Here is a 26,428-nt window from a genome sequence, read left to right as displayed (position 1 = left end):
AATAAAACAAAACATAATAAAAACAAAGAAATCACATTTCAGATAAAGTTTGTATTTTCAGTGTTTTTAATATTTTATGTTCATATGTCAAATCTTTAAAAGGTTGTTGTTCTGTTATATTTTGTTGTTTTTCCTTCAAATACTATTTTAAATATTTTGCTTATTTTTGTTGATGTATGAAATGTTGTGTTGTTACAATATTTTCAGCTGTTTTCTCATTTTTTTTGGTTCATTATTGTGATTAAATCTTGTAACTATTTGGATTCTTCTCATATGTTTTTTGCGTTTTGTGAAATTTTGTTGTGGTTTTTTCACCTCAGGTTTACTGTAACAAATCAGCTAACCTCCTTTATGAGAGATAATTTTCTGTTTTCTATAATAACGTGAGTTAAAGCAACGGTTCAGATCCTTTAAAGTGGGGTTCTGTGGAAAGGTTGTAAACAATTAACATCTTACCTGTTGCAGAGAACTCTTTGAACGGCTCGAGGCCAAAACCAAAGTGCTGCTGTCTCAAAAAAGCTCCAATCTAAAACATTCGTAGCGTTTCGGGAGAACGCAGTTTTATAAAACTTTGCTTCGCCGTCAGTTTCAGCTGCTTATTTAGGCAGAAATAGCTTGATATTTCTGCTGGAAGGTGCTACAGATAGCTGCTGCTGCCTGCGTATGTAAACACCCACGTAAAGGTTGATAAATCTAAGCTGTTGTAACAAGTTTAAAATCAATCAATTAAAGTTTATTTCTGCAACACATTTAAAATCAACCATTGTCGATCGAAGTTCTGTAAAAAATTAAAACATAAAAAGCATTGCAGGTGATCTAAAATACAATAAAATACACATAAAACTAAAAATAATTTTAGATAATTAAAATAAACTAGCATTGTACAACCAATAAAAAGTAAAATAAAATAAAAATCTGATTGATTGACTTAACTAGAACTAAAAGCCAGTAAAAAATGATAAGTTTTCAGCCTAAATTTAAAATCACTGATGTCAGTGTTATAAAATAATATTCACATAAACCCATGAGAAACTTGGAGAAGTTCTGAGGCAACTTTAATCCACTTCCGTCTTGGTCCAAATTAAACCCTTTTTCCACAAACTGAAGTTGCTTAAAAAGTTATCTACAACAGGTAAGATATGAACTGTTCCTACCTTTTCACAACTCAGATGTTAAACAGTAGTAAAATAATCCAAAAGGTATTTATCTGCTGTGTTTATTTGTCGACAGGGTCCAACAATCTCAAAATATTTTCTTACAGTGGAGATAAATGTCTGTTCGGGTCATTGAAAGAAGTAAAAACAAAAAGCTTTTAGGGGAAATATGTTTGTTCATAAACACTAAGCCATCAACTTTAACCTCACTGTTTTCTTCTTCATTTCCCTCTGAGATCTTCAGCAACGCAGTATACTTCAACAAAATAAAATTTGGCCTGTCTGTAGAGGCAAAGAAACATTAACCTGTGACCAAAAAGAGCACATGATTTGGGTTTTTAACCAGACGATCGAATCAGTTTTCTCTTCAGAAAACCATCTTTCTGCTTCTAAAACACCCTGAATACATTTCCTGTCAACCATTTAGGACTTAGTGTGTGTTGTGTCTCGTTTTGTTTTGTTCCGCAACCGACTGGGTTAGTGAAGAGACTCGCATTTGCTTGCAGCAGTATGTTTGACAGCAGTTTTACAGCCTTGAATCATGTGGCCAAATTCAATTTCCTTTGGAGCACACTGCCCGCCCGCCTCCTTCCTCCGACCCTCAAGCGCTGACAAACACCAGGCGGGTGGAGTAGATGAGGTCGGCCAGGTAGAGGATGAAGTTGACTGCGGTGAGCACGGCCACCACCATGGCCTTGTCCCACTGACACAGTTCCCCCCTCGAGCTGCAGCCGGAGTGCCTGGTTTTTGAACCTCCATGCTTGGGGTCAAAGTTGTAGATCGGCCAGATGATGGTCGCTGACAGATAGAGGACAACAGCGAGCAGGGCGTAGGCCGACAGGAAGCGGGCGAACGGGAAGGGGAGGAAGCCGGTGCACTCGCCGATGCAGAGCAGGATGATGATCGCTGACAAGATGAAGCAGATGCAGTAGACGGACATGCAGTACTTGAGCGCATCGTGGCGCTCGTACAGTTCGCTGATGAAGACGAAGATGATGCAGGCCAAGAAGGTCTCAAAGACCTTCAGCAGCCCGGGAGCTGTGGCCATGTAGCCGGTGATCTCGCCCGGACTAGCCTTGGTGATGCTCACCTCACTCATGTAGGCAATGGTGGCCAGGCAGGAGAAAACGGTGGACACGATGCGGTAGTTGCGGATCTCACTTTGGGCTCCGGAGACGTCGAGGAAATAAAGCGGGAAGATGATGGAGGCTGACAGGCAGAGGAGGGCGGCATAGCAGGCGAAGGTGATGGGGAAGTTCTTCCAGGAGACGGGGGCTTTGGTCTGCAGGCCGAAAAGCTCCACCAGGAGGACGAGCAGAGTACCGGCAAAGCTAAAGGCCCAGCAGAAGATGCAAAAGTCCCCAGTTCTGAATTGGATTCTGGCACCGTGCACAGCCATAGAGAAGGCCACGCAGGAGCAGGCCAGGGCGGCCAACCGTGTCCATAGCAGAGGGGTGGACTTCAGGACAATAGCCATGATGAGATTTGTTACAAAAGATGAGACAAGTTTCCTTCCTCAGACTTTTACCATCAGCCACTCAGGCGGGGCAAGCTGTAAGAAAAGAGACAAAACAAAAATCAGCTGTTTTAAAGCATTCTTGAAGAAGCACAAGCTGTAACCATGTGAGTCTGAAAGCTTTCAGCTTTGCAGGCAAACTTCCATCCTCCTACATTTCTCAGAAGCACAATGTTTCTTTTGTGTTTCATGAATAGCAGACACAACAACTCAGGGCACGAAAACACAATTCAGAACCACAAATAATGACTTCACTGTGGTCACAACGGTCACAGCAGATTTACATCTGGTCAAATCAGCTGGAGAACACGCTCTCACTTTTTCCTCCAGGGAGGTTAAGGAACCGAGAACTTGACGGCGTTCCCGCACCAAGTGCTTCGCTCTGACATTCTTCCACGATGAGGCCCTCTCCCCGCCATGCTCGGCGATGGGAGAGGCGCCATAACTTCCACCGACCCCACATTGTATCTGTCATCGTGTTCTAAACATGGCCCTCATCATTTGTTCCGCTCCCACTCTCAGGCAGCTAATGGCCTCTGGAGCATGCAGAGTGCAGCTGAAAGTCTAGACCCGAGTTCGAGCTCCAGAAAAGAGCGGAATTGTACATTAATGAAAGGAAAAGCGTTCCTTGAAGTAACAAATATCACCCACCGCTTTCACGGCTGTGTTTTAGACTAACCTCATGTCGATCAAACCTTGAAATTAACATTTTGCACAATCTCTTGCGACACTGTGATGTGTTAACACAAATTTTAGCTCAATAGTTGTAAAATTCACTGTGCTGCAGCCATTTCTGTGTAAGCTAAGCTCTATTGGCTTATTAGCATCTTGAATTTGGTTGTCTATAAAAAATAGTCAGTTGGAGATGTACAGCCAGTCATACATGAGTTATTTTGCTAACAGACAGGCAGGGTTGACTCCAACAGTTAATGCTAAGGTTTAAAGGAAAGATATTTCTCATTGCGTTCTGCTGAAAGTATGTATTTGGGCTGATAATCAGCCACGACCACATCAAACTTTAGCTCAGTATCTGTAAAACTGACTGGGTTGGAGCCATTTTTAAAGTTTGGTTTGCCGTGGTTCATGAGATATTTTGCTAACGGTACAGACAAGCACACACACTCAGACACAAACAAAAACATTACCACTCTGCGTTTGCCTTGGGCAGCAGGTAATAAATTGCTTTTTGGTGTTTTGTTCTGAATCATCCATCCATCCATCTTCCACCGCTTATTTGTGGTCGGGTCGTGGAGGCAGCAGGTCCAGGAGGGAAACCCAACGACAAGCTCCAGCTCCACCTGAGGGATCACAAGGCGTTCCCAGACCAGAGAAGATTCAGAATCCCTCCAGAGAATTCTGGATCTGCCCCGAGGTGTCTTCTCATTGGGAAATACCCAAATATCCTCCAAAAGGAGGCGTCAAGGAGGCATCCTGATCAGATGCCCAAACTACCTCAACTGATTCCTTTCGAGAAGGATCAGCGCCACCTTAACGTGTTGGAGGGGTTTGAGTACCTCAGTTGATGGGTCCAGGATCCAGGCCTGGGGGGAGCTTACGGGGAGCGGCTGGTGGTTTAGCTTCGGCCGGTCCAAGCCCAAAAAAGAAGCTGGTTGCCACCTCCACCCGGGCCCACCACCTGCAAGAAGGACTGTCGAGGTTGGGTGCCATGAGGGAGGGTCCCTGGCCTTGTTGATTCCCAGCTGCATCAACTATTCTGAATCATGAAATACCCGTACCCGGGGTTTAGTCCAGGGGTTCCCAGAACTGGAGTCTGGACCCCTCTGTGGGTCTAGTGAGGGGATCGTGAGATAATTTGATGATTAAGAAAGGATCGCTGCATTAGATGATCTTAGTTTAAACTTTGTTATGCATTCCTTCGAGGAACGTCAGACCTTTAAGTTTCTAAAAGTTGTTTAGGATAAAAAGCACCGCCTTCTATTCTACGCTTATGTTCATTAATTTAATCGTTCTGGAGGATTTTAGGCTACAGAAAGAGTTAACAAGCACACTGGCTGTTCCCCTCCGACACCCCTCGTCCACTTGGCTCCACAAGCTCTGCATTCCCAGTTCCTGGTTTACACGGAGAGACAGTTATAAACAAGGAGAAAAGACCTGTTTATATTAGTCCTATTCGACACCAGTGGAAAAGCTCAAGGCTGCAGAGGCAGAAAGCTCGGCTAAAAGATGGCAAAAAAGCCTCTTGAGCCCGAGCCGGGTGTCTGAGGAGGTGGGGAGGGGTGTGTTGGAGGGAGGGACACGGGGGAAGCCCTGCGCCTCGGCCCCAGAGGGACACAAGTGCAGTGATGGAGTGGAATAGCAGCGGAGTGAGTCAACGCTGGCCTCTTCTCTTTCACCACTCTTCCTTTCTCTCCCCACCTCCCCCATGATTTCTTGTAAGACTTTCCAGCTCGCTGATGTGTTCCAGATGTGCTGCAGTCTGGCGGCTGCTGAACAACTGGTGACTTTGTCAAGTTTTTCCCTCCTTATTGTATTACCGTGCTGCTCCTTCATTTTCCACCCATTTTCCCTCCTTCTCCCTTAATGCTCCCTTTGCAGCTTGAAAATTGGGGCACCAGTTATGCTTCGTACACGGAAGGTCACGCTGGAAAAAATAAACCCCCACTGCTGCCACAACCAGTGCCCTGCTGCTTATGGCATCTAGTCAGGAAAGAAATAACCACAAGAGGAAAAAGAGAGGTGTGGAAAAAGTGTTTTTTTTTTATGGAAAGCCTCACACAAAGGGGACTCCCTCCTTAAATAGCAGAGGTGACGATAATAAGTTCACACATTGAAACAGGATGTGACCATATGTGCTGCGACTTCTGTTCAGGAAACAAATGTTTATCTCAGGCAGGGAGGTCATGTATTTGTTTGGTTGCCGTGACACAACATCAGTCCCTCAATTTCACCTCTAATCGGGTTACAGCAGAACCACGGGTCGAAGCACAAGACGAGCTCTGCTGCAGCTCAATGCTGGCATGTTAGGGTGAAAGCAGTGTCATCACTTTGCATAGAAAACTATCTAAAACAGGATTTAGACACAAAAAAGAAAAAGAAATCTGACTTGTTGGATGAAGCTGACCTGCGACACCTAACCAACAGTGAACTCAGTAAAATTTAATTTGATGCAAGGATCCTTCGGGGCCTTTGTGGAACAGCCAAAAGGCAAAATAAGAGCATGTCCCAGGTGATGTTCCAGCTGTTGTTTCAGGCTTCTGGAAAAGTTCATCGACACTGAAGGTGGGTGTGCCGCCTGCCACACCCTGCTCCCACCACACACACAAACCATTAAAAACACACATTTCATCGTTCATACATTAAAAACAGCTTTTAAAAACACGTTTGCTGCTGAGTTTTGTCTTGCGTAAAACAGAAATTTGTTATTAAGTTTGTATTTTTATTTACTACAACTGGATTTCTTTGCTAAATAATGTTTCAGCATCTAATAAAAAACATATTCTGCATCTGAATGCAAGAGAAAATACAACACTCCTCCATTTGAGGCATTAGATATTAAACTGCACTTTTTGGATTTGGAAAAGCTGGGCGAGACTAAAACCAACCTTTAAAAAGGTCCATCAGCAATGCTGAACATTACATTTAGAATATATTTACAGCTTTTTTTGGCTAAACGCTCCAAAGAAAGTCAAGATTCGGTGAGTTATTGCTGATTCCTGCTTTTATTTGATTTTATTTATTTTAAAAACCAGGCTGCGTTTTGCTGAAGAGTTAATGCCTCTAACACAGACCTATTTGAGTAAAAATCAATCACTTCGGAGCCCGTCAGGCTGCCACACCCTGCTCCCACCCCACACGACATAAACACAAGCTGACACAAACAACAAACGGTTATGACAAAAAGAAATATGTTAAATTAAGCTTTAAAATAAATGTTTAAAACACAAAAGTTACTGAACTTTTGAAGCATCTTCAAAATTAGAGCAATTAGTTTCTGCCTTTTTTGTTGCAATGCTGGAGTTATAATGAAAGTTAACAAAAATTTTACTTTAAATTTTCATATATTTTACACACAAATACAGCCTAGAAGCTGACATGTTTGGTTCTTCTGAGGAAGGATGTAAAAATGCTGCAACAAGTTGAATGAAAAGCAGCTTTCCTGTCTGTAAACTCACTTTGATTTACCTCAGAAACGCATGTAATGGTTCAGTTTAACCCTGAGGCTTCTTACCTTTTCTGACGGCAGTTCTCGGTTCTGCAGAACAACCCGGGGCAGACTGATGCAGATTGTAAGTTTTCAACCCTTTCTGTGTGGATTTACCAGCAGCCCCGAGGAGCAGCTCCCCGCCCAGAAAACCAAATTAGGCATGGAAGATCTGCACCGTTATTCACATCTGTCTGAGCCGCTCCTCCTCCTCCTGCCTCCACCCACACGGCAGAAAATTCCCTCCTGCATAATTTCTCTGTTTGCACCGCCTGGCTGCACAAAAAGAGACATATAAGCTGGCTGTTTTAGGTCCAAGGGGCTTTAATAAACTGTTCATAGAAGCTCTATCTGCATAAAAACTGAATAATTGTTGTATTTATTATTGTGAAGCTTAAAAAAATCAATTTGTTAAGACAACAGCAAATGCCTTTATTGATTTCAGAAAGCCCCGGTGAATCTAATAAAAATGTCCTCCAAAACAGCATGACAACAAGCCAAACTCTCAGCACCCCAAATCATCACATTTTGAGTTTGTTTGTGTGCGTTGCCTAGCAACAGACAACAGAGTTGGTTGCCCCCGGCAACCGGATTTATTTACAGATAGTTTGAAACTGATGCGCTTCCTGACCGAAGGAACAGGAAACATGTCGACACAAAAACATGCTTATAAATCTTTACAAAGTTTCTTACATCCAAACCAGCAAGTCTGAAGAAAGGCATTCTGGGAGTTTGGGCTGTAATGTTTATACTTTTCAAAATATTTAACTTTATTTGTAAATTTCCACCCTTTAGAAATACACTCAGATCTCTTAATTTCCTTTAAAATACTGTTTTCTTTTAAATCTGCTCCATGGTACTCACTGTTATTTTTGTTTTCTCAAGCTACTTTTAGCTTTAAGCTATCATTCTGCTGCTTTTAGCTTCAGCTAGCCTTTTGCTATTTGTAGCTACCTTTCTGCTACTTCTAGCTTTGTGCAACAAATCTGCTACTTTTAGTTTTTACCCAGCCTTTTGCTCTTTTTAGCTACCCCTTTCCTATATTTGGCTTCTAGCTACCATTTTGCTCCTTTTAGCCTTATGTTACCATTTTATTACCTTCACATTTTGGCTACCATTCTGATACTTTTAGTTTTACTTAAACTTTTGCTCCTTTTAGCTTCCATTTTTCATTTAGCTACCATTTTGCTCTATTTAGCTTTTAGCTACACTTTGTACAAAGCAACCACACCTACATCACTGAAATCTTGGTTTGTGACATCTGTGACATTTTATTTTCTTGTATGAACAATAAAAAGAAGTTACAGCTGCAGAAGGCAATTCTTATGACTGAACATGTATGTTTTTACAGTATTACCGATTGTTTGTTTTAGTTCGTGCTAGTTAATTTGAGTCATTTTAAAACATTTATGAATTAGCCAAAGTGGAGATAAATAGCGCCTAAAATAAATAAACAAGATTTAAAGCAACAAGTGCTTGTTATTACCTTTGTGTAATACCCAATAACGTCCACCAGGTGGCGGCAGATACCCCTCGTTACGACAGTTGTGACGTTTTACTTGTCGTAAAACGTCACTTTTCGGGGCCGCGCGCTCACTGCAGTTTGCACAACATGGCGTCAGGAGCAGGAGGAGAGTCGTCCGGCGGACACGATGCTGAACTGGACGAATTATTGGACAGTGAGTGTGGACGCCGAGCTCATCCTGGCATATTTAGTGGTGTTTGTTCGGTTGTGAGTTGTCGCCGGGACTCGGGTCGGTCCGGCTGCCCGCGTCAGGAGCTCGGGCGCTCAGCTGCTGACAGTTGGAGCAGCCGGTCATCATGGCGGCTTTAAAAACACCAAATAAAGCAGACAAGTTGTCTTTTAGTTACACTTAATGGTATCAGGTAAGCCCCGGATGGGGGTCTGTATGCCACCCAGCAGGCTTGTATTGTTTACTTTCTGTATGTCGTGTGTTTATTTATTCGCGAGACTTCTTGCTTCCAGTTTTTTTTGGTTGTAGCTAATAGTTTATGCGACAACAGCCCCAGATAAAATACCTCACGACTACAATCAATCAGCCGTGGTGAGGATAACACAAAGTACAGCTAACTGGTTCTGATGGATTGTTTTTATTTCAGGTGCATTGGATGATTTTGACAAAGCTCCTGCGCCTCCAGCCCCTGAAGCTGCTGCAGCTTTATCTTCAGCCAGCGGCGGTGCAGAGGTCTGTTTACCATTAAAGTTGACTCTTTTATTTTAGTTTTATTTAGTGTTTTTGGTCTCAGAGGACACCACGGAGCTTCTACAGATCCTGGGAACCCTGGAGCTGTCTCTAAAATCTCACATAAATCATTTTGGGAGTGATATGTGATTTAAAATTTAACCTTTAGTAACAGATTAGTTCTATAGTAGATATATTTTTTTTAATTTAGGCTTTTATCTAAAGTCAGATTGTTTTTACCCTTTAATGAACAAGTGATCCACAGAGGTGATCAGGTCTTTATTTGTCTTTAGGTCCAGGCTGGTCCACAGAGGTGATCAGGTCTTTATTTGTCTTTAGGTCCAGGCTGGTCCACAGAGGTGATCAGGTCTTTATTTGTCTTTAGGTCCAGGCTGGTCCACAGAGGTGATCAGGTCTTTAGTTGTCCTCAGGTCCCGGCTGGTCCACAGAGGTGATCAGGTCTTTAGTTGTCCTCAGGTCCCGGCTGGTCCACAGAGGTGATCAGGTCTTTAGTTGTCCTCAGATCCAGGCTTCAGCTCTTGATGTTTCATCCTAAAACATATTTTTACTCACAGCTTTAATACAGCCTAAGAACTGACACTTTTGCATCATTTTTCATGGTTTTATATTATGTCTTATATCTTTATTTTTGTTTGTTTTTATAGTCTCTTGTGTTTGGTATTATTTATTGTTTTGTGTGCAGCACTTTGGCCAGTGGCAGTTGTTTTAAAATGTGCTATAAAAATAAAATAAATTTGTTTTTTACTTATTTTCCCCTTTTTAAAAAAACCTTGAGTGTCGACTGACTTTCACAGTGAAGAAAACAGACCAAAGTGTTGTCGTTTAAATTTAAATAAAATTTTCCTGTAAGGCAAAACAGTCAGGTTGAACTTATTAAATCTCCATTATGTTTAGTCCAAGATGGCAAATTGCATAAAGTTCAAGTGCAGAAATGTTATTTAATCAAAATTTTTTTGGTATATCTGCTCTACTTTTTCCCTTTAGTGCTATGTTTGGTCGCACTGTTTTGTGACTTACAAAATAATAAAAACCAGTAGTTAAAAGACTTGTGATTTTCGTAGCCCCCTCTGCTCGAGGACTGCAAACTTTTCGAGACTCTCTTCGAGGGAGACATGGCCACCCAGGCCAAGGAGGAGTGGGAGAAGGCCATGACGGAGCTGGCTCAGGAGGAGCCAGAGCTGCTGCAGCACTTCCAGAAGCTGTCCGAGGCTGCAGGCAAAGTTGGTAAGACTTGTCTTTTCTTTACAGCTTTTAAGATTTATCCCCATCCTTTGTTTTTCCAGTACCTTTTCATGCTTTCTGTGTATTTTCGACAGGCACTGATACTGCCTCCCAGCAAGAGTTCACCTCCTGTCTTAAAGAAACTCTCCGTGGCCTTGCCAAGAATGCAGACAACCTGCAGGTGTGTCAAGTCAGAAAGAGAGAATTATTCTGAGACCATTAGGTAGCATTAAGACATAATTTACAGTCTTTGTGTGCCATTTTCTTTCAGTCCTCGGGACTAGCTGGAGACGACTTGGTGAAAGCTCTGGAGGGCCTGGGGTTGGATGAAGGTGGGGAAGGAGGAGGTGAAGATGGAAACATCCTGCCCATCATGCAGTCCATCATGCAGAATCTTCTCTCTAAAGAAGTGCTCTATCCATCTCTCAAGGAGATCACCACCAAGGTCTGCCTCTGTCCAAACGAAAGGCACATTACTCTCCGGTGTTTCTTTTAACACTTACAGGAACATTTTTGCTCACCTTCCCAGTACCCGGAGTGGCTGGAAGCCAATAAGCCGAGCCTCAGCCCTCAGGACTACCAGCGCTACGAGCAGCAGGCTAAAATCATGGGAGAGATCTGTAGGCTGTTTGAAAGAGAGGAAGAGGGAGCCGAAGATAAAGAGAAAACCTTTGAGAGCATCATGGACCTGATGCAAAAGGTACACATAGATGAGTAGCTGATTATGTATTTTAGGAAGCATATTTCTCCCTTTCTGCTCTGAGTCTGAAACATGAGAAACCTCTCACTGCTGCTGGTGCTTTTCGTTTTATTTTACATCACAGACTTGGACTTTAAGAACCAACTTATAGCTGCTTTAGTGCCGCTCACAGTCCTGCTCATGTCAGATTAAAATGGTTAAAGAGAGGATCTCACTGGACTGCGGTTGTTGGAGACCAAAACTGGGGGAAAATGGGTGAATTTATTGTCGCCATCCCACTGAATATGAGTGTTTAGGACGAGTGAGCTACAGGCATTTTTAAGCAGTTTTTGTGACAAGCTTGGTTGATCGATTAGGGACTTTGGGTTGAAAAGGGTAGAATTAGTGTTGAGAAATTGAATGAACTGGAAGGTTTGTTTGAAATGTAAATATTAAAGATGTTAAAAACTAAAACAGATTATTAATTGAATTTCTTTACGTTACAGCTGCAGGACTTGGGTCAGCCACCTAAGGAGTTGGCAGGAGATACAGTAAGTTGCAGCACAGCTTCTGCTCATGTCTGGTGTCTTCAGCAGTTTCTACAGTTCTGTACATTTCCTCTCCTTTCCCTTCAGCCTCCTGGCTTCAACTTCGACATGGAGTCCCTGAATCTACCCGGAGTGGCCGGAGCCGGACCAGCAGAGCAGTGCTCCGTCATGTGATGAGGTGGTGTTGTGGTCCGTCAGAAGATCTGGAGCCAAACAATCACTCTGTGTCTTTTAGCAACAGGGAGGGATGACCGAGTGTGAAGCCCACGTCAGGCAGGAGTGTAGCCAAACCGCAGACGCTGTCCAAGAAGGTGTGTAGAACCATCAGGAGGACCCACGGAAACCAAAAGCAAACACACTTTACTTGATCTAAAACCATGTTGCAATAAAAACGCCAGCAGCTGCAGCTCCTCCGCAGTTAATTTTAACAGAATTTTTAGAAGAAATGACCCGCTGCTGTTGTCCTCGTTGATTTTATCTACTGTTTAGCCTCATGGTAAACTCTGTCAAGCCACCTCACAGGTTTAAACGGTGCCTTTTCATACAGACTTTAAGTAATTTTATAGCTCTTATAAATTGAAGAATATGTAGTTCAGATAAACAATCCAGAATATAGTTTTAACATGATGTGAATCTGAACAATCGCCAACATGGTCATTGGTTTTTTTTTTTGCATTTAATGAAGCCTAAAATTTGTGAAAGATTAAATTAATGAGCAAATTATTAACCTGCAAAGAAACTGGAAACAAGTAAGCTCACCTTTTCTAATTATTTAATAAATTAAAAGATAACAAAGTGAAACTCCTCATGAATGGTTTTCAGCACCTTTATTCATTCCTTCCTCGTTATTCCCTCATATTGATTTGAAGTGGTAGACCTGATTCCTGGATGCCTTTGCTGTGCTTACAGTGATCATTAGTGTTTTACTGTGCAAAGTGCTTCCTGTGTGATTCCCAGTGTTTGTAAAGTGCAGTGATGGTTTGTTTTGGCGTGGACTCCCTGCAGGAAGAGACAAACACCCCGAGTGGGATTTCAGAGTGAAAATAATCATTTGAAAGGACGGGAGCACATGTCCTTTTTAGAAGTTTATTGTGCTCTTTCCAGAAAAAGTGAGAGGCAGAGTTTGATGTGAGCACTTTCTGGCTCTGGTCGCTGGGTTTGTTTACTCCAGCAACCAGGTTTTTATCAGCTGCTGTTGCCTGCAGACAAAAGTTTCTCTCCGTTACAATAGAGAGAGCGGTCCAGAAGTGACCCGACCATCAGCCCATCGGTTACCGCACAATGAAAGGGTTCTGTCAAAGGATTTAGCTATGCACTGAAAAGATATCAGATTTATCAGCTGTGGAGGGTTCATCACAGGGTGGGAGTTCAAACCAATCAGCTCTCGAGGCCGATGGAAACCCACAGCACCGGGAAAAATAAAGAAAACTTGTAATTTAGCACTACTTTATTTTGTAAATATACTAATTAAAACATTGATTGATATAATGAAAGTTGTCTTGTGGATTATTTGTCATTATTGCTTCTACATTAGTGCTAGTGGCTGATTAAAAATGTAAATCGTGCACATCCATTTGCTTAAGATTCATGTGATAAGTGAACATCTTGTAAAATGTGCTGCATAAATATAGATTGAATTAGTAACAGAGACTGTTTTACAGAACTATAAACAGTTATATGCACATGCAAGTAAAAAAGATGGTGATGCCTTTATCAGCATTTATAAGTTTATTATCATAAACTTTGGTCTCATTTTCATCCAAATCACAGTTCCAGACAAACACAATCACATTAAAGCAATAAAACTGAGCCTGTTGTTACTTTTGTGTTTTCTTAAACACTTCCAGTAATCACTCAGCAGACACTGAGGAAACAAAAAACTTGAATTCTTGAAGATTTAGCAACAGCAATCCTATCAGAGGTTTTCTGTAGCTGCTTATGAGAGCAGGTACTGTACGTGTTGTGGGGTGTTGGACAAACTTTTTGCTCAAAATTGTTTCAGTTCATCCTGGACAGTCCTTTCCAGATCATTTTGAGGACAAAACTCTAAACTTGTCATTCCAAAAGATACATTTCTCTTGCAACAACTTTGGTCTTGATTAACTTTTTGTTTAAATCACATATTTTCCTAAACGTCTGGCCACAGATCGTCACCTTTAACTCCGTTTTTAGATTCCTTTCTCTTGGTCTGCAAGGCTTCCAGGATCACATGTGTCAATAGTGACTAATCAGCATTTTAAGATAATTTTAAAGGAGGCTTTTTTATTATTAAGAGCTCTAGCAGCTAGTAAAATACAATGTTCCAGCTGTTCTGGCCTTGTATGGATTAATGTTAAAATAGTTATTATAATATAGTTTGCAATAGGAAGCTACAGAGCAGTGAAACCTGCTCTTAAACATGTATTTTTATATATTTCTCACCATATATAACTTATGGCTCCGTCATTGTAAATAAAACTCTCAAAGGTAAAGATATAGATAATTTAGAGTTGTGATGACAGCACATTACCAGCTGGTCTTTTGTCGTTGCGTCTCTATGTGATGTATTTCTATGCGTCGCTGCCGTGGAGCTTTCTGCGTCAAGATTTTCACTTCAAAACTTTATTGTTCACAAACCGGAAGCCAAAATCGGACTACGTGTCAGGAAAGAGAAGGCTCGGCTAAATGGGCGAAGGATACCAGTCCGGTTGAAAAAACCTGCCTGTATCATTTAAATTGCTTTTTCTTTGTTTGGGTTGAGTTTTTCTTTTTAAGTGTTGAACAGCGAGGATGTTAACTAAATTTGAAACCAAGTCGGCCCGAGTCAAAGGTAAGTGCTTCAATAACAGCTAGCACGGAAGCTAACTTTAGCTAGCGGACGCTACTCTGATCAGTTATTTGTTCTTCAAAACACGTCATACAAATGTTAGAATGCATAGTTAATTATTAAAACTCATTATGCTGCTGAAATATGTCCATTAAAAAGTAATTTAAACTTTTAAATGGTTCATTCATTGGCTTTACAAGGCGTGTACGTAGCTAACGTAACGAGTTGTATTCATAGCTCTTACAAAGTAAAATGTGTCTTTTTAGTTAACCTGATATGTTACATTTCAGGCCTGAGTTTTCATCCCAAAAGACCTTGGGTTCTTGCAAGTTTGCACAATGGTGTAATCCAGCTGTGGGACTATCGGATGTGCACACTGATCGACAAATTTGATGAGCACGATGGTGAGTCAGTGACGTGGCCGACGTAATATTACGGCTTTCCGTATAGAAATAAAATGCCTTTATTATGGTTCTACCTGCAGGGCCCGTCAGAGGAATTGATTTCCATAAACAGCAGCCCCTGTTTGTGTCTGGAGGAGATGATTACAAAATCAAGGTGAGATTGCTTGTGGCGTTTTAACAAAGGATACTTGCATTAGATATCAGTTACAGTGATTGATTGTGATCCTACTTCGTCCTAAAACCTTGTGTCACAAATGTCACTGTTGGACCAGGTGTGGAACTACAAGCTGAGACGCTGCCTCTTCACCCTTCTCGGACACTTGGACTATATCAGAACCACGTTCTTTCATCATGTGAGTCTCACTCCCGCTTTAACACACATCTGATCTTAACATGCGTCTTTTGTGATCTGATCCAAAGTTATTAGCTGTATGTAGGCCAGTTCCCATTTGACACGCATGTCTTAAATGGCCCCTAATCCCTTTATGTGCAAGTGACCAGATTGTATTCATGCCTTATTAATGTAAACAATTAAAAACGGAACTCGTGTAAAGGGGTGGATACGATTATAGTTTTGGGCTCTTGAGAAACTGTGAGCCCTGTAAGATTCCTAAAAGCTAAGAGTTAAGCTTTTGGTTTTTGTCTGAGAAGATGTAGCTTTAAAACTATTGAGTTGAATCTTAAGTTTGCATAAAGAGACTTTAATGAATTGTAATTTTACCTGTAGGAATACCCCTGGATTCTGAGTGCTTCAGATGATCAGACCATCCGCATCTGGAACTGGCAGTCGAGGACCTGTGTATGGTGAGGCATTCAGGACACCTCAACGTTTTGGGATATAGAGTTCGGGTTTCATATTAGACAAACTACAGAAATCTAAATACTAAGATTTCAGGTTCTAAAACCCAATCAAATGCATTTTAGCCCTTTTGAGGCATCAGAAACCCAACATTATTGTCTTTTACAACCTGTCAAAGTGACAGTATCAACATCTATTACTCGCCCTGCAAACAAACATTAAAGTCTGGATTTGTCTCTTTCTGCGTTGTCGCCCACAGTGTGCTCACAGGACATAACCACTATGTGATGTGCGCCCAGTTTCACCCATCCGAAGACCTGGTGGTGTCAGCCAGTCTGGACCAAACCGTGCGAGTGTGGGATATCTCCGGTGAGGGCCTGGGGGGAACAGACCAGAGTGGACAGTGGGCTGGGTGTGGGGTAGGGGTTGGGGACAGAGTGGTTTAAGGGGGGAGGAAGAAGCCAGGGACAGGATGAATAGAAGTCCTGAACCTCTTCTTTCTCTCTCCAACTTGTAGAGGACAAATCTCTGTGGGCTGTTTGCAGAAACACTTCTCCTTTCAGGATAAAGGGAATTACCTGTACTACCAAACAAAATTACTTCTGGGTCATTTTGAAATAACATACCGCTCTGTGTCCTTGAGATAAGCCGAACTATCTCTATTGACGCAGTGGAGTAAAAAAATAGATAAATGTATAAAAGAAGTGTTTCTGTGCCTCTGCATGCTTTTAAAACATTTTAATGTTTTTTCTTTCCTCTTGTTTTGTTGTCTTTGCACTAACTGAACAATTCTTTTGCTCCCATCTTTTTTTTTCTTTCTTTAAAAATGGAAAAGATGTTGATCTCTGACTCTCACCTGTCCTGGATTTATGCATTTTGAAATGCCTTTGTGTACTGAGCATGATTGCACCCATCTGTACATCATTTATAAAATCTAAACCGCACGACTTGACTGCATCACGTACAGTTTTCACCTGCAACTCTCCACGCTGGATGAATGTCCAGAGTTTGCTTTAAGGATCATTTACTTTCCACTCACACTCACATCATGAAAGTCAATACTGCTTTTTTAACCCCACCAGTTTAAATGTCTCGAAATGATTACAACAGTGACTACTAACAAGATCGAACAGTTTAAAAGGTTTTTTTAGTGCTGATTTGAAAATAATTCCTTTATACTCGAAGTGCTTGCATGGTTGGCTCGACTTCTGAAACTAAAAAAAAATGGCTGAAGCCACCACATTATCAGCTTTAATGCTAACCCATAACTGCAGTGTCACAATCTGTTAACAGTGCATGTGACTGAATCATCTTGAAACATGCATGCTCCCTTAAGAAAACAAACTCTCGTTCTCATATTTCTGACATTAAACGCCCCATCGGAGCACGTCTTTACAGTTCTGCCACCCACCCCACTCTCATCAGCCAAGTCTACACACACTGTGTCATCCTTGTCCCATGCTCTCCCTGGAAACATCCACACCTGCACATAGGTTCCTAGTGCCATATCTATCCTCTGTTGAGTGCTGTTGAGCTACCTGTTCACCGCCGTCTTAAACGGGATGAAATCATCAATACAAGCTGTGTTTTTTGTAAATTTTCCTTCCTGATCTTGGAGTCTTGGAGATGATCGGTGCTTCTGCTCTGCTGTCTGATCAAATCACCAGTAATTCTCTCTGATTCAGTAACCGAATCAAGTGTTTCTAAAGTGATGATTGTTCCCTGACTCAATTTGGGGCGGAAATTTAAAAAAAATCAGAGGTTGTGTTGGTGTGTTTCAACCCGCTGTGTGTTCAGTAGTCCAACAGTTCTTTGTTTTTTCTGATTGGTTTTCTTTTCCCCATGATTTTACTCCATATGTATTCTTTTTTATATAATTTCTCTTGTTTTTTTGTGTTTTTCCTTCCTCCCCTGTACTGTGGTTCAACTCTGTAACATGAATGGCTTTCCCCTCTTTGCACGTGGTGCTCTAAATGATGGTTCCAGGTCTGAGGAAGAAGAACCTGTCTCCCGGCGCCGTGGAGACGGATGTTCGTGGCATCACTGGGGTTGACCTGTTCGGTGCCTCAGATGCTGTTGTTAAGCACGTCCTTGAGGTAAACCTTTGTAGACGTGTCCAATATTGTGTAACGTGTCCGAGAATCAACTTTGAGTAAAAAGTTTTTTACGTTTCTTTGAAGTTAAGTTAAAGTTTGTAGTGACTAATAACATGAAAACTGTCTGTTTTAGGATCTGTCAAACATATGCTGCATTGCTTGTCAGCTTCTTACTACTTGAAACAATAATATTTATTAAAAATGTACTCAAAAGATGCTTTGCCTGTGAGGGGAGAAATACAAAATAAAAGCTATACATGGAACAAAAATCCTAAGAGAATGGAGCTTGGTAATGTAAAAAGATGTTCAAAATTGTCACAGATTTTAAAGTTTCAGTCTTTGGGTGTTAACCTTATTGATTCTTGGTGTTAATTTTCTTAAAATTTTATTTTCAAAACTCCTAAAACTGAAGGTGTCGACTTTGAGAGCCTGAGCTTCCAGGCAGTAAATTTAAGATTTAAATGAACCGTGTGTCTCGCTTGTTTTGGATGTCCCCTGACTTGTGGGTTTTGCGTCCAGGGTCATGACCGCGGGGTGAACTGGGCTGCCTTCCACCCCAGCATGCCTCTCATCGTGTCTGGAGCCGATGACAGGCAGGTGAAGATCTGGAGAATGAACGGTGAGAGGCTCGGCTCGAGTTGCAGTCGATTTTAAAAATCTGCAGCCGGACGTCTTCTGGGCTTTAAAATCTGAGAAGCACATGAAAGCACAGGAGCACTCTTCCTATTATGTGTTGAAAATAATTCTTCAAAATGAAACCACTTAGGAAATCTTTTAATCTGAATTGTAGAATTTAGAATCCGATCTCTGCGGTGGTGCTCCACTCAGCTGATGTTGTTGTGTGTTGCTGCCTCCTGGTGGCCAATCTGAAAACATGAAACCATCTGACCTGTAGCTTGCTTCTGCTTGTGTTGGTGCTGTTTTTGATCCTTTAAGCTCTAAATATTATAGAACATAGAACAGCTGTGATGCTTCACAAGTATTATTATTATTGATGATGATGATCATTATTTATGTATTTCTTGACTCAAAGGTCTGCTCAGAACATTTCAGGCCCCTGAGTAAAATGTGTTTGTAACCCCTGAAATAGAAGTTGAATTGGACAAAGAGCTGTTTTGTGGTAAAGTGAATTTAAGTGTTTAAAAATAATTATAAGCTATTTTCTGAGTGTTTCACTGTGAGATAAAATCATGAGTAAATAAATAATGTAGAAGCAAGTTTTCATCTAATCAACATGCGCCCTACAGAAAGAATTTCACACTTTTATGTAGTTTAATATGTTATTGTTGAACCAACATTTAAAAATAAAAACGACCTCCTTTCTTTCCGTTCTGCCCAGAATCCAAGGCGTGGGAGCTCGATACGTGCCGTGGTCACTACAACAACGTGTCCTGCGCCGTCTTCCACCCACGCCAGGAGCTGATCCTGTCCAACTCTGAGGACAAGAGTATCCGCGTGTGGGACATGTCCAAGAGGACCGGGGTGCAAACCTTCCGGCGGGATCACGATCGCTTCTGGGTGCTGGGGGCCCACCCGAACCTCAACCTGTTTGCAGCAGGTACCTGGTGATGCTGACTTCCTGTTTGGGTGCATTTTAGCACATTTTACTCAGTTTTAAGTTGAGTGTGTGTTATATAATTAAAACTGTTCTAGATACCTTTTTATTTGACTGGTTGCATAAAGAACCCACGAGTTTTATTAGATTTTTTGCTTTCTTTAACAACCTGATCTGTGTCTTTTAGGTCATGACAGTGGGATGATTGTGTTCAAGCTGGAGCGTGAGCGCCCTGCATATGCTGTTCATGGCAACATGTTGTATTATGTCAAAGATCGCTTCCTCCGTCAGCTGGACTTCAACAGCAGCAAAGATACTGCTGTCATGCAGCTCCGGAGGTTTGTCTTTAATACAACAAAGTTGGAGTTTAGAGCAAAAAGAGCAGCAGAAACAAGATCAAAAATACTGATTTTGTTTTGTATTCCTTTGCTTTAGTGGTTCCAAGTTCCCGGTGTTCAGCATGTCTTACAACCCTGCTGAGAATGCTGTCCTGCTCTGTACTGTGAGTATCTCGCTGTAATAACATCCCGCTGGTAAACTGTTCGGTTTCCATATTTATTTTAATGTTTTGTACGTCTTACAGAGAGCCACCAACCTTGAGAACAGCACTTATGATCTCTACTCGATTCCCAAAGAGAGTGACTCTCAGAACCCTGATGGTAAAAAAATGCCTTGTATACACAAACTTTTTATCACTTTTCTCTTTCTGGAGTGATTATACTCTGTTAAAGTTTTGCTTACATCTTTTGGCTCTAGCATTGCTTTAAATGTTATATCAGTAATTTGAGTGTCTTTAAATGAACTGTACTTGGTGATTAAGATAACATGGAGTCTTTGCTGTAATTTCAGCACCGGAAGGAAAAAGATCTTCTGGTTTGACGGCAGTTTGGGTGGCAAGAAACAGATTTGCTGTCCTGGACCGCATGCACTCTGTAAGTCCATTCGTAGATTTATCAAAGGTTTAGAAACATGTCTTCACAAAAAAACACACATTTGGGATAAAATTTCTTCTCCTTGTCTCTTGTAGTTAATTTACTTTTGTATGGCGTTTTTAAAAAAAGTTAACAGTAGTTACAGTTTATTGGAAAAGCACATAACTTTGTCCATCACTAATGAAATGTGAAGAATCCAATCTCTGTTTTCAGTTTTGAAACTTAGACTGTTTCGCTGCCTGAAGGAAAGTTTTTACTGCAGCGTTTCAGATTGTCATTCAAACATTTGCTTGTGCTCCTTAATACTGTTTTTATGTGAAATTCACCTCTGAAATCAAATCTCAACCTTGGTGCAGAAACTACTGAATGAAGCTGCCTTAAATATGTTGATCTAATTTATTTAGTTTTAATTATCTTCTGTATTTTGATCAGTCCTCACTGAATGCACCATTTGGTTCTTTAACAGCTTCTGATCAAAAACCTGAAGAATGAAATCGTGAAGAAAGTCCAGGTGCCGAGCTGTGAGGAGATCTTCTACGCAGGCACGGGTTCTCTGCTGCTGCGGGACGCCGATGGCGTCACGCTGTTCGACGTGCAGCAGAAACGCTCCCTGGCCACGGTGAAAATCGCCAAGGTCAAATACGTGGTGTGGAGCTCCGACACCAGCCACGTGGCTCTGCTGGCTAAACACGGTGGGTCGATAAGATGAAGATCTGCTTCTCCTGACTTGTTTTTGTTGAAGTTGCGATGGTTTTAGTTCACTTTGTCATGAGTCCCGTTTGGACAGACTGAGGCAGACAAGAGGACTGGATTTAAATTTTTATTTACACAAAGGTTTATGCTTTATTGTGTATTATCTGTCCATGAATGAACTTTAAGTAGAACTTTACTAAAACAATTATTACTGGATAACAGCACATCTCAAGAAATTCAAATTAGACTTAAATGGCGTAATCTCAAACAATCCTCTTATCTTCCCGCAGCTATTATGATCTGCAACCGTAAGCTGGAGAGCCTCTGCAACATCCATGAAAACATCAGAGTGAAGAGCGGAGCCTGGGACGAGAGCGGCGTCTTTATTTACACCACCTCCAACCACATCAAATACGCCCTCACTTCTGGGTAGGTTCTTTTTGATTACACGCCGCCTGTTCGCCACAGTCCAATGCCTTTGTTTTAAAAACACTGAAACTGAAATCAGTAAAACTAGATTTAACAAAATGTGAGATGCTGCAACAATATCAGATAAGTGCCAGATTGAGTAGATTTGAACTGATTTATTGTGCCTCAGAAAGTTGAGTTTTTTTGCATCCCTTTTATTTTAATAATCACAGCAGTGGTTTAGCGTTTTTATAGAAACTATTTGAATTGTATAAGCATTGTATTTGATTAAAAATGCCTTGCAAAATCAGACTTTTACAATGTACAGCATCTGCATTTGAAAATAAATAACACGGGACATTAATTTTGTCTCCGTAGTGATCACGGCATCATAAGGACTCTGGACCTGCCCATCTATGCGACCCGTGTCAGAGGAAACAGTGTTTACTGCTTGGACAGGGAGTGCCGGCCTCGCGTTCTCACCATCGACCCGACAGAGTACCGCTTCAAACTGGCGCTGGTCAATCGTAAATACGACGAGGTTTGTTCCAAACAACTGTTGGCAGATAACTTGGGTAAACCAAGGTGAGCTTGCATCGGTTTATTCTTCTCTGCTGTCGTCCTTCCAGGTGCTTCACATGGTGCGTAATGCCAAGCTGGTGGGCCAGTCGATCATTGCGTACCTGCAGAAAAAGGGCTACCCCGAGGTGGCTCTGCACTTTGTGAAAGACGAGAAGACTCGTTTCAGCCTGGCTCTGGAATGTGGAAACATTGAGGTGAGCTGAGAGTTATAATTAAACTTTAAAAACTGCTGATTGAAATGTGGGAGGCACTCTTGTTGCACGATACCAATGTCTGCTAAAGACCAGACGAAAGTTATTTTCTACAGGAAAAGCTGCAAAATGACAAACCTCTCCACACTTTTTTAGGTGGCGCTGGAGGCAGCCAAGGCTCTGGACGAGCGCAGCTGCTGGGAGCGTTTGGGGGAGGCGGCGCTGCTGCAGGGACACCACCAGGTTGTGGAAATGTGCTACCAGAGGACTAAGAACTTCGACAAGCTCACCTTCCTCTACCTCATCACTGGGAACTTGGCCAAGCTGCGCAAGATGATGAAGATTGGTGAGTGATGAGCTAACTGAAGGTTTAGTTTGAAGTTATGCAAATCACAGTTTGTTAAAATACAACCTAATGTGCAATATTATATATATTTTTTTTTCTATTTGCAGCTGAGATCAGAAAGGACATGAGCGGTCACTACCAGGCAGCTCTGTATCTGGGCGACGTGAGTGAGAGGGTCCGAATCTTGAAGAACTGTGGACAGAGTGAGTTCATTCGTCACATTAAACACATTTTCTTTTCAACCTTTTTAGTTTTATTAGGGGTCCTACTCACCTTATGTGACTAGGAACCATTTTTTAAACTAAAATCAGCTCCTAACAAATAAGAAACAACTCATAAATGTTGAAAAAGGCTTTTATAGTTGATTGAGTCTCACTTCAACGCTGGTAAAATACAAACCTAGATTAAGTTAATTTATAATTCATCCTTAGAGACATATTAGTTGTAATGGCCCAGTTAGTCTTTGGACCAGAAGGACAGAGTGACATCCTGTTTTATTTTATTTTTACAACAGCCATGTTATAAATCCCACTTCAGAGACTGTGAACATGTTGACCACCCTTCTGATACCAAATATTCTGCCTCCTGGTTTAACCTGCACACCTTATAATTCATTATTAGTAACTTCATTCTTATGTATGAAGCATTTTTGCACTTAAAATCTATTTTCCTTAAATGTCATCATAAAATGATTATTTGTAAATTGTGTTCTTTGCAGAGTCTCTGGCTTACCTGACAGCAGCCACACATGGGCTGGACGAAGAGGCTGAGGCACTGAAGGAGACCTTTGACCCGGAAAAGGAGACGGTGCGTTGGCAAAACATTGTTTCTCCGTAGAGATGTGTGAATCTCTTTGCCAAGTCACATGTTTTTAGAAATTCTACATGATTTAACAATAAAACTACTTTGTTTTTAATTTGATGAATGATTTTGTGGTCTTGTAGGTGCCAGAGGTTGACCCTAATGCGCAGCTGCTGCAGCCTCCTCCACCCATCAACCCTCTGGACACCAACTGGCCTCTGCTCACAGTATCCAAGGGCTTCTTTGAGGGAGCCATCCCAGCAAAGGGTGGGTAAAGAGTTTGTTTAGGTTTAGCAAAAGCTGTTCTCCTAAAATCCATCTGTGACCATTATTTCAAGCGTTTAAAGTAAAACATTATTGAAAACGATCATAAATGTACAAACCAGAGGCAGTTAATTGTGAAAAAGTGAGAGGAGTATTCATTTTGTTTTGTTTATGTTGCAGGTAAGGCAGGGCAGATGGCTGCAGATCTGGATATGGAGGCTGCTGGAGGCGAGGGCTGGGGCGACGATGCTGAGCTCACGATGGATGAAGGTGGGTTCACTTTCAAGTTACCAGCCTGGAAAACAATAGGACAAACTTTCTGCTGTTTTGTATTCATTATTTTACACCCCCATCCTCCCCATTTTTTCCTAAGATGGCTTCATAGATGCCCAGGATGGATTAGGGGATGAGGGAATGGGGAAAGAAGAGGGAGGAGGCTGGGACATCGATGAAGATGTGGAACTTCCTCCAGAACTGGTGAGAGGAGAAACATTACAAATCCTGCTACCTTTAAACCAACAAAAAACCTACAATGTTTAAGTGTCAACACATCTCATAATTTAAATTTGCCTTTTTTAAAAACAAAGAAATTAGGATTAAAGTGGACTAAGAGTCTTCTTTGAGCAATAAAAGGATGAGTAATGTTGAGTTTCCACATTATTTTAACAGGACGTGCCGATTGGAGCAGGTGGAGGAGTGGAAGATGGCTTCTTCGTACCTCCTACTAAGGGTATGAGCCCAGCCCAGATGTGGTGCAACAACTCCCAGCTGCCCGTGGACCACATCCTGGCTGGCTCTTTTGAAACTGCCATGAGGGTATGCTTTTTTCCCCTCTCACCGATTTTCATCCACCTTTTTGATATCATTTTTACGTGCAGCAAATCCAAGGACCAACTTAAGAATTTACTCCTCTAATCACTGAAATGTCTTCCTTTTTTTCCACCCTACCACAGCTGCTTCATGACCAGGTGGGAGTTGTAAACTTTGACCCCTACAAGTCACTGTTCATGCAGACATTCACCAGAGGGCGCACCTGTTACCTGGGGCTGCCTTCGCTGCCTTGTCTGCGCGGTCACCCCCACAGGAACTGGAAGGTATAGCTTTTGTCTCTTTGTGTGTTGAATATCAGGCATGTCAGATGTTCTCTAAATGTAATTATGTGAAGGATTTACTGAACAATCATCCATCTGTGTGGTTTCAGGACTGCGGGGCGAAGCAGGGGCTGCCTGCTGTTGGGCTGCGCCTCTCTGATCTGATTTCCCGCCTGCAGCAGTGCTACCAGCTGACCACGAGCGGGCGGTTTGAAGAAGCTGTCGAGCGCTTCAGAGCCATCTTGCTTTCTGTTCCTCTGCTGGTGGTTGATAACAAGCAGGAGATTGCAGAGGTGAGCAACTAGCCTGCCTTGGCTCTGATTTGTTAGTCTATTTTTTATGTTAATAGATCGCAGTAAAATCTATAAACTGTGATTATTGGTTCCGTTGTTGAAATGCACTTCTACATTGTTTTATTGGGTATGTTTTTCAGGCTCAGCAGCTCCTCACTATATGCAGAGAGTACATAGTGGGTCTGACCATGGAGATTGAGAGGAAGAAGCTGCCCAAAGAAACACTGGAACAGCAGAAGAGGATTTGTGAGGTAGAGACTTGTGACCATCGCTGACCTTGGTGTGGACTAAATGTTTCCGGTGTTTGTTGTTAGTCATACTTATTTTTTTCCGTATTTTCTTTGCAGATGGCTGCTTATTTCACCCACTGTAATCTCCAGCCAGTCCACATGGTTCTGGTGTTGCGCACAGCCCTCAACCTCTTCTTCAAACTTCGCAACTTCAAAACGGCTGCAGGGTTTGCCCGGCGCCTCCTGGAGCTTGGCCCGAAGCCAGATGTCGCGCAGCAGGTTGTCACAGCTTTTGTTTTTGTTTGTTTTTAACAAATGAGAGACCACACCGTGTTCTAACTTTTAATGAGTTCCTCTGTGATTTAGACCCGCAAAATTTTGGCCGCTTGTGAGAAGACCCTGACGGACACCCACCAGCTGAACTACGACCCCCACAACCCGTTTGATCTGTGTCCTGCCTCTTTCGTCCCCCTGTACCGTGGACGTCCTGTGGAGAAGTGCCCACTGTCTGGAGCCTGCTACTGCCCCCCTTACAAAGGCCAGATCTGCAGGGTCACACAGGTAGACTAAGACAGCCTCATATAATCATCATCAAACCAAAATAAGAAAACTGAGCTTGTCATACTGAGCCACACTGGGGGTTTAAGAAATTAAAGTTAGAAGTGAAGACACTAATTGATAATGATATAAACTACTGAACCTAGTCTTTAAGAACCTTAAGGTGCTTCCTTAAATGTGCCATTAAAGGAAATCTGTCAGACAAATGTATTAAAGGCGTTTAGTGGTTATTCTTGTTTTTTAAACTTTCTCACCTCTTATTTTCACCTCCTTTTCTAGGTGACAGAGATCGGTAAGGATGTGATCGGTCTGCGTGTGAGTCCGCTCCAGTTCCGCTAAGAAGACCTGAAAATGATCCGCAGAAGACATCCGAACATACTTTAAAGAAAAGATCTATCAACATGAAAATTGGAAGCTTATATGTGTTTGTTTCACAGTGATGATAACTTCTTCAGTCCTTTACAACTTGTTCCTCAAGAATTTAAATTGATCATACAATTAGCTTTTTTTGTTTTTTTTGGTGAGTGCTGCTGTATTAACACTCTGTATAAACTTCGCTGTTGACTTTGTCTGAGTAGAAAAATAAAAAAATCATAATTCCAAATGCACGGTAATGCTACTTGTATCTGGAAAAGCTATAATAAAACTGCCTGTTTCTGATGAGAACTGAACTGTTTGCGTGTTTCTGATGTATTCTTGATGTGGTTTAGCGTGTTAACTTTGTGGTAAATGAAACTAGTGGGCGGAGGGTTTTATATAACACTGATTTGGAACTGGATTATTGTTGGTTTGCCACAAAACTTAGTCATCAGGATGTAAAAGGGAGCAAGGTTCACTCCCTTCCTGGGTGGCACAACAGTTATCCATAAAAAAA

The 26,428-nt window shown here is 41.8% G+C and overlaps 3 protein-coding genes across 3 annotated transcripts; 2 read left to right on the top strand and 1 right to left on the bottom strand.

The window, feature by feature from the left end:
- Positions 1–154: 154 nt before the first annotated feature.
- si:dkeyp-66d1.7 (myeloid-associated differentiation marker homolog) lies at positions 155–6,994 on the bottom strand. Its single transcript, XM_017410833.3, has 2 exons — positions 6,860–6,994; positions 155–2,706 (listed from the first exon to the last, which is right to left on the bottom strand). The coding sequence occupies exon 2, from the start codon at positions 2,629–2,631 to the stop codon at positions 1,756–1,758; it is 876 nt and encodes a 291-aa protein (XP_017266322.1). The 5' UTR covers positions 2,632–2,706; positions 6,860–6,994; the 3' UTR covers positions 155–1,755.
- Positions 6,995–8,414: 1,420 nt separating this feature from the next.
- Positions 8,415–12,313, top strand: pex19 (peroxisomal biogenesis factor 19). The gene is made up of 8 exons (XM_017410839.3): positions 8,415–8,511; positions 8,954–9,039; positions 10,119–10,281; positions 10,374–10,459; positions 10,550–10,723; positions 10,808–10,978; positions 11,464–11,508; positions 11,593–12,313. Exons 1-8 carry the CDS (start codon positions 8,445–8,447, stop codon positions 11,677–11,679), a joined length of 879 nt encoding a protein of 292 aa, XP_017266328.1. The 5' UTR covers positions 8,415–8,444; the 3' UTR covers positions 11,680–12,313.
- A 1,804-nt stretch (positions 12,314–14,117) lies between these two features.
- copa (COPI coat complex subunit alpha) lies at positions 14,118–26,225 on the top strand. The gene is made up of 30 exons (XM_017411086.3): positions 14,118–14,314; positions 14,602–14,715; positions 14,796–14,869; positions 14,988–15,068; positions 15,443–15,519; positions 15,774–15,883; positions 17,501–17,610; positions 18,130–18,229; positions 18,950–19,168; positions 19,353–19,503; positions 19,601–19,667; positions 19,749–19,824; positions 20,015–20,097; positions 20,564–20,789; positions 21,081–21,219; positions 21,577–21,739; positions 21,828–21,974; positions 22,128–22,317; positions 22,425–22,520; positions 23,036–23,124; positions 23,262–23,385; positions 23,563–23,652; positions 23,756–23,859; positions 24,052–24,198; positions 24,336–24,476; positions 24,584–24,766; positions 24,907–25,017; positions 25,114–25,275; positions 25,363–25,557; positions 25,834–26,225. Exons 1-30 carry the CDS (start codon positions 14,275–14,277, stop codon positions 25,891–25,893), a joined length of 3,669 nt encoding a protein of 1,222 aa, XP_017266575.1. The 5' UTR covers positions 14,118–14,274; the 3' UTR covers positions 25,894–26,225.
- Positions 26,226–26,428: the final 203 nt, after the last annotated feature.

This window comes from Kryptolebias marmoratus, linkage group LG20, assembly GCF_001649575.2.
Source record: "Kryptolebias marmoratus isolate JLee-2015 linkage group LG20, ASM164957v2, whole genome shotgun sequence".
In the NCBI taxonomy this organism is placed as follows: Eukaryota; Metazoa; Chordata; class Actinopteri; order Cyprinodontiformes; family Rivulidae; genus Kryptolebias; species Kryptolebias marmoratus.
This window is presented reverse-complemented; position numbering and strand designations above follow the sequence as displayed.

Bases quoted from the DNA above. Each gene is read 5' to 3' on its own strand.
- copa (XM_017411086.3), top strand. From the start codon at position 14,275: ATGTTAACTAAATTTGAAACCAAGTCGGCCCGAGTCAAAG. The intron at 15,069-15,442 runs GTGAGTCTCACT...TTTTACCTGTAG, and splicing joins GAACCACGTTCTTTCATCAT to GAATACCCCTGGATTCTGAG. The intron at 19,169-19,352 runs GTACCTGGTGAT...TGTGTCTTTTAG, and splicing joins CCTCAACCTGTTTGCAGCAG to GTCATGACAGTGGGATGATT.
- pex19 (XM_017410839.3), top strand. From the start codon at position 8,445: ATGGCGTCAGGAGCAGGAGGAGAGTCGTCCGGCGGACACGATGCTGAA. The intron at 8,512-8,953 runs GTGAGTGTGGAC...TTTTTATTTCAG, and splicing joins ACTGGACGAATTATTGGACA to GTGCATTGGATGATTTTGAC. The intron at 10,979-11,463 runs GTACACATAGAT...TTTACGTTACAG, and splicing joins TCATGGACCTGATGCAAAAG to CTGCAGGACTTGGGTCAGCC.
- si:dkeyp-66d1.7 (XM_017410833.3), bottom strand. From the start codon at position 2,631: ATGGCTATTGTCCTGAAGTCCACCCCTCTGCTATGGACACGGTTGGCC.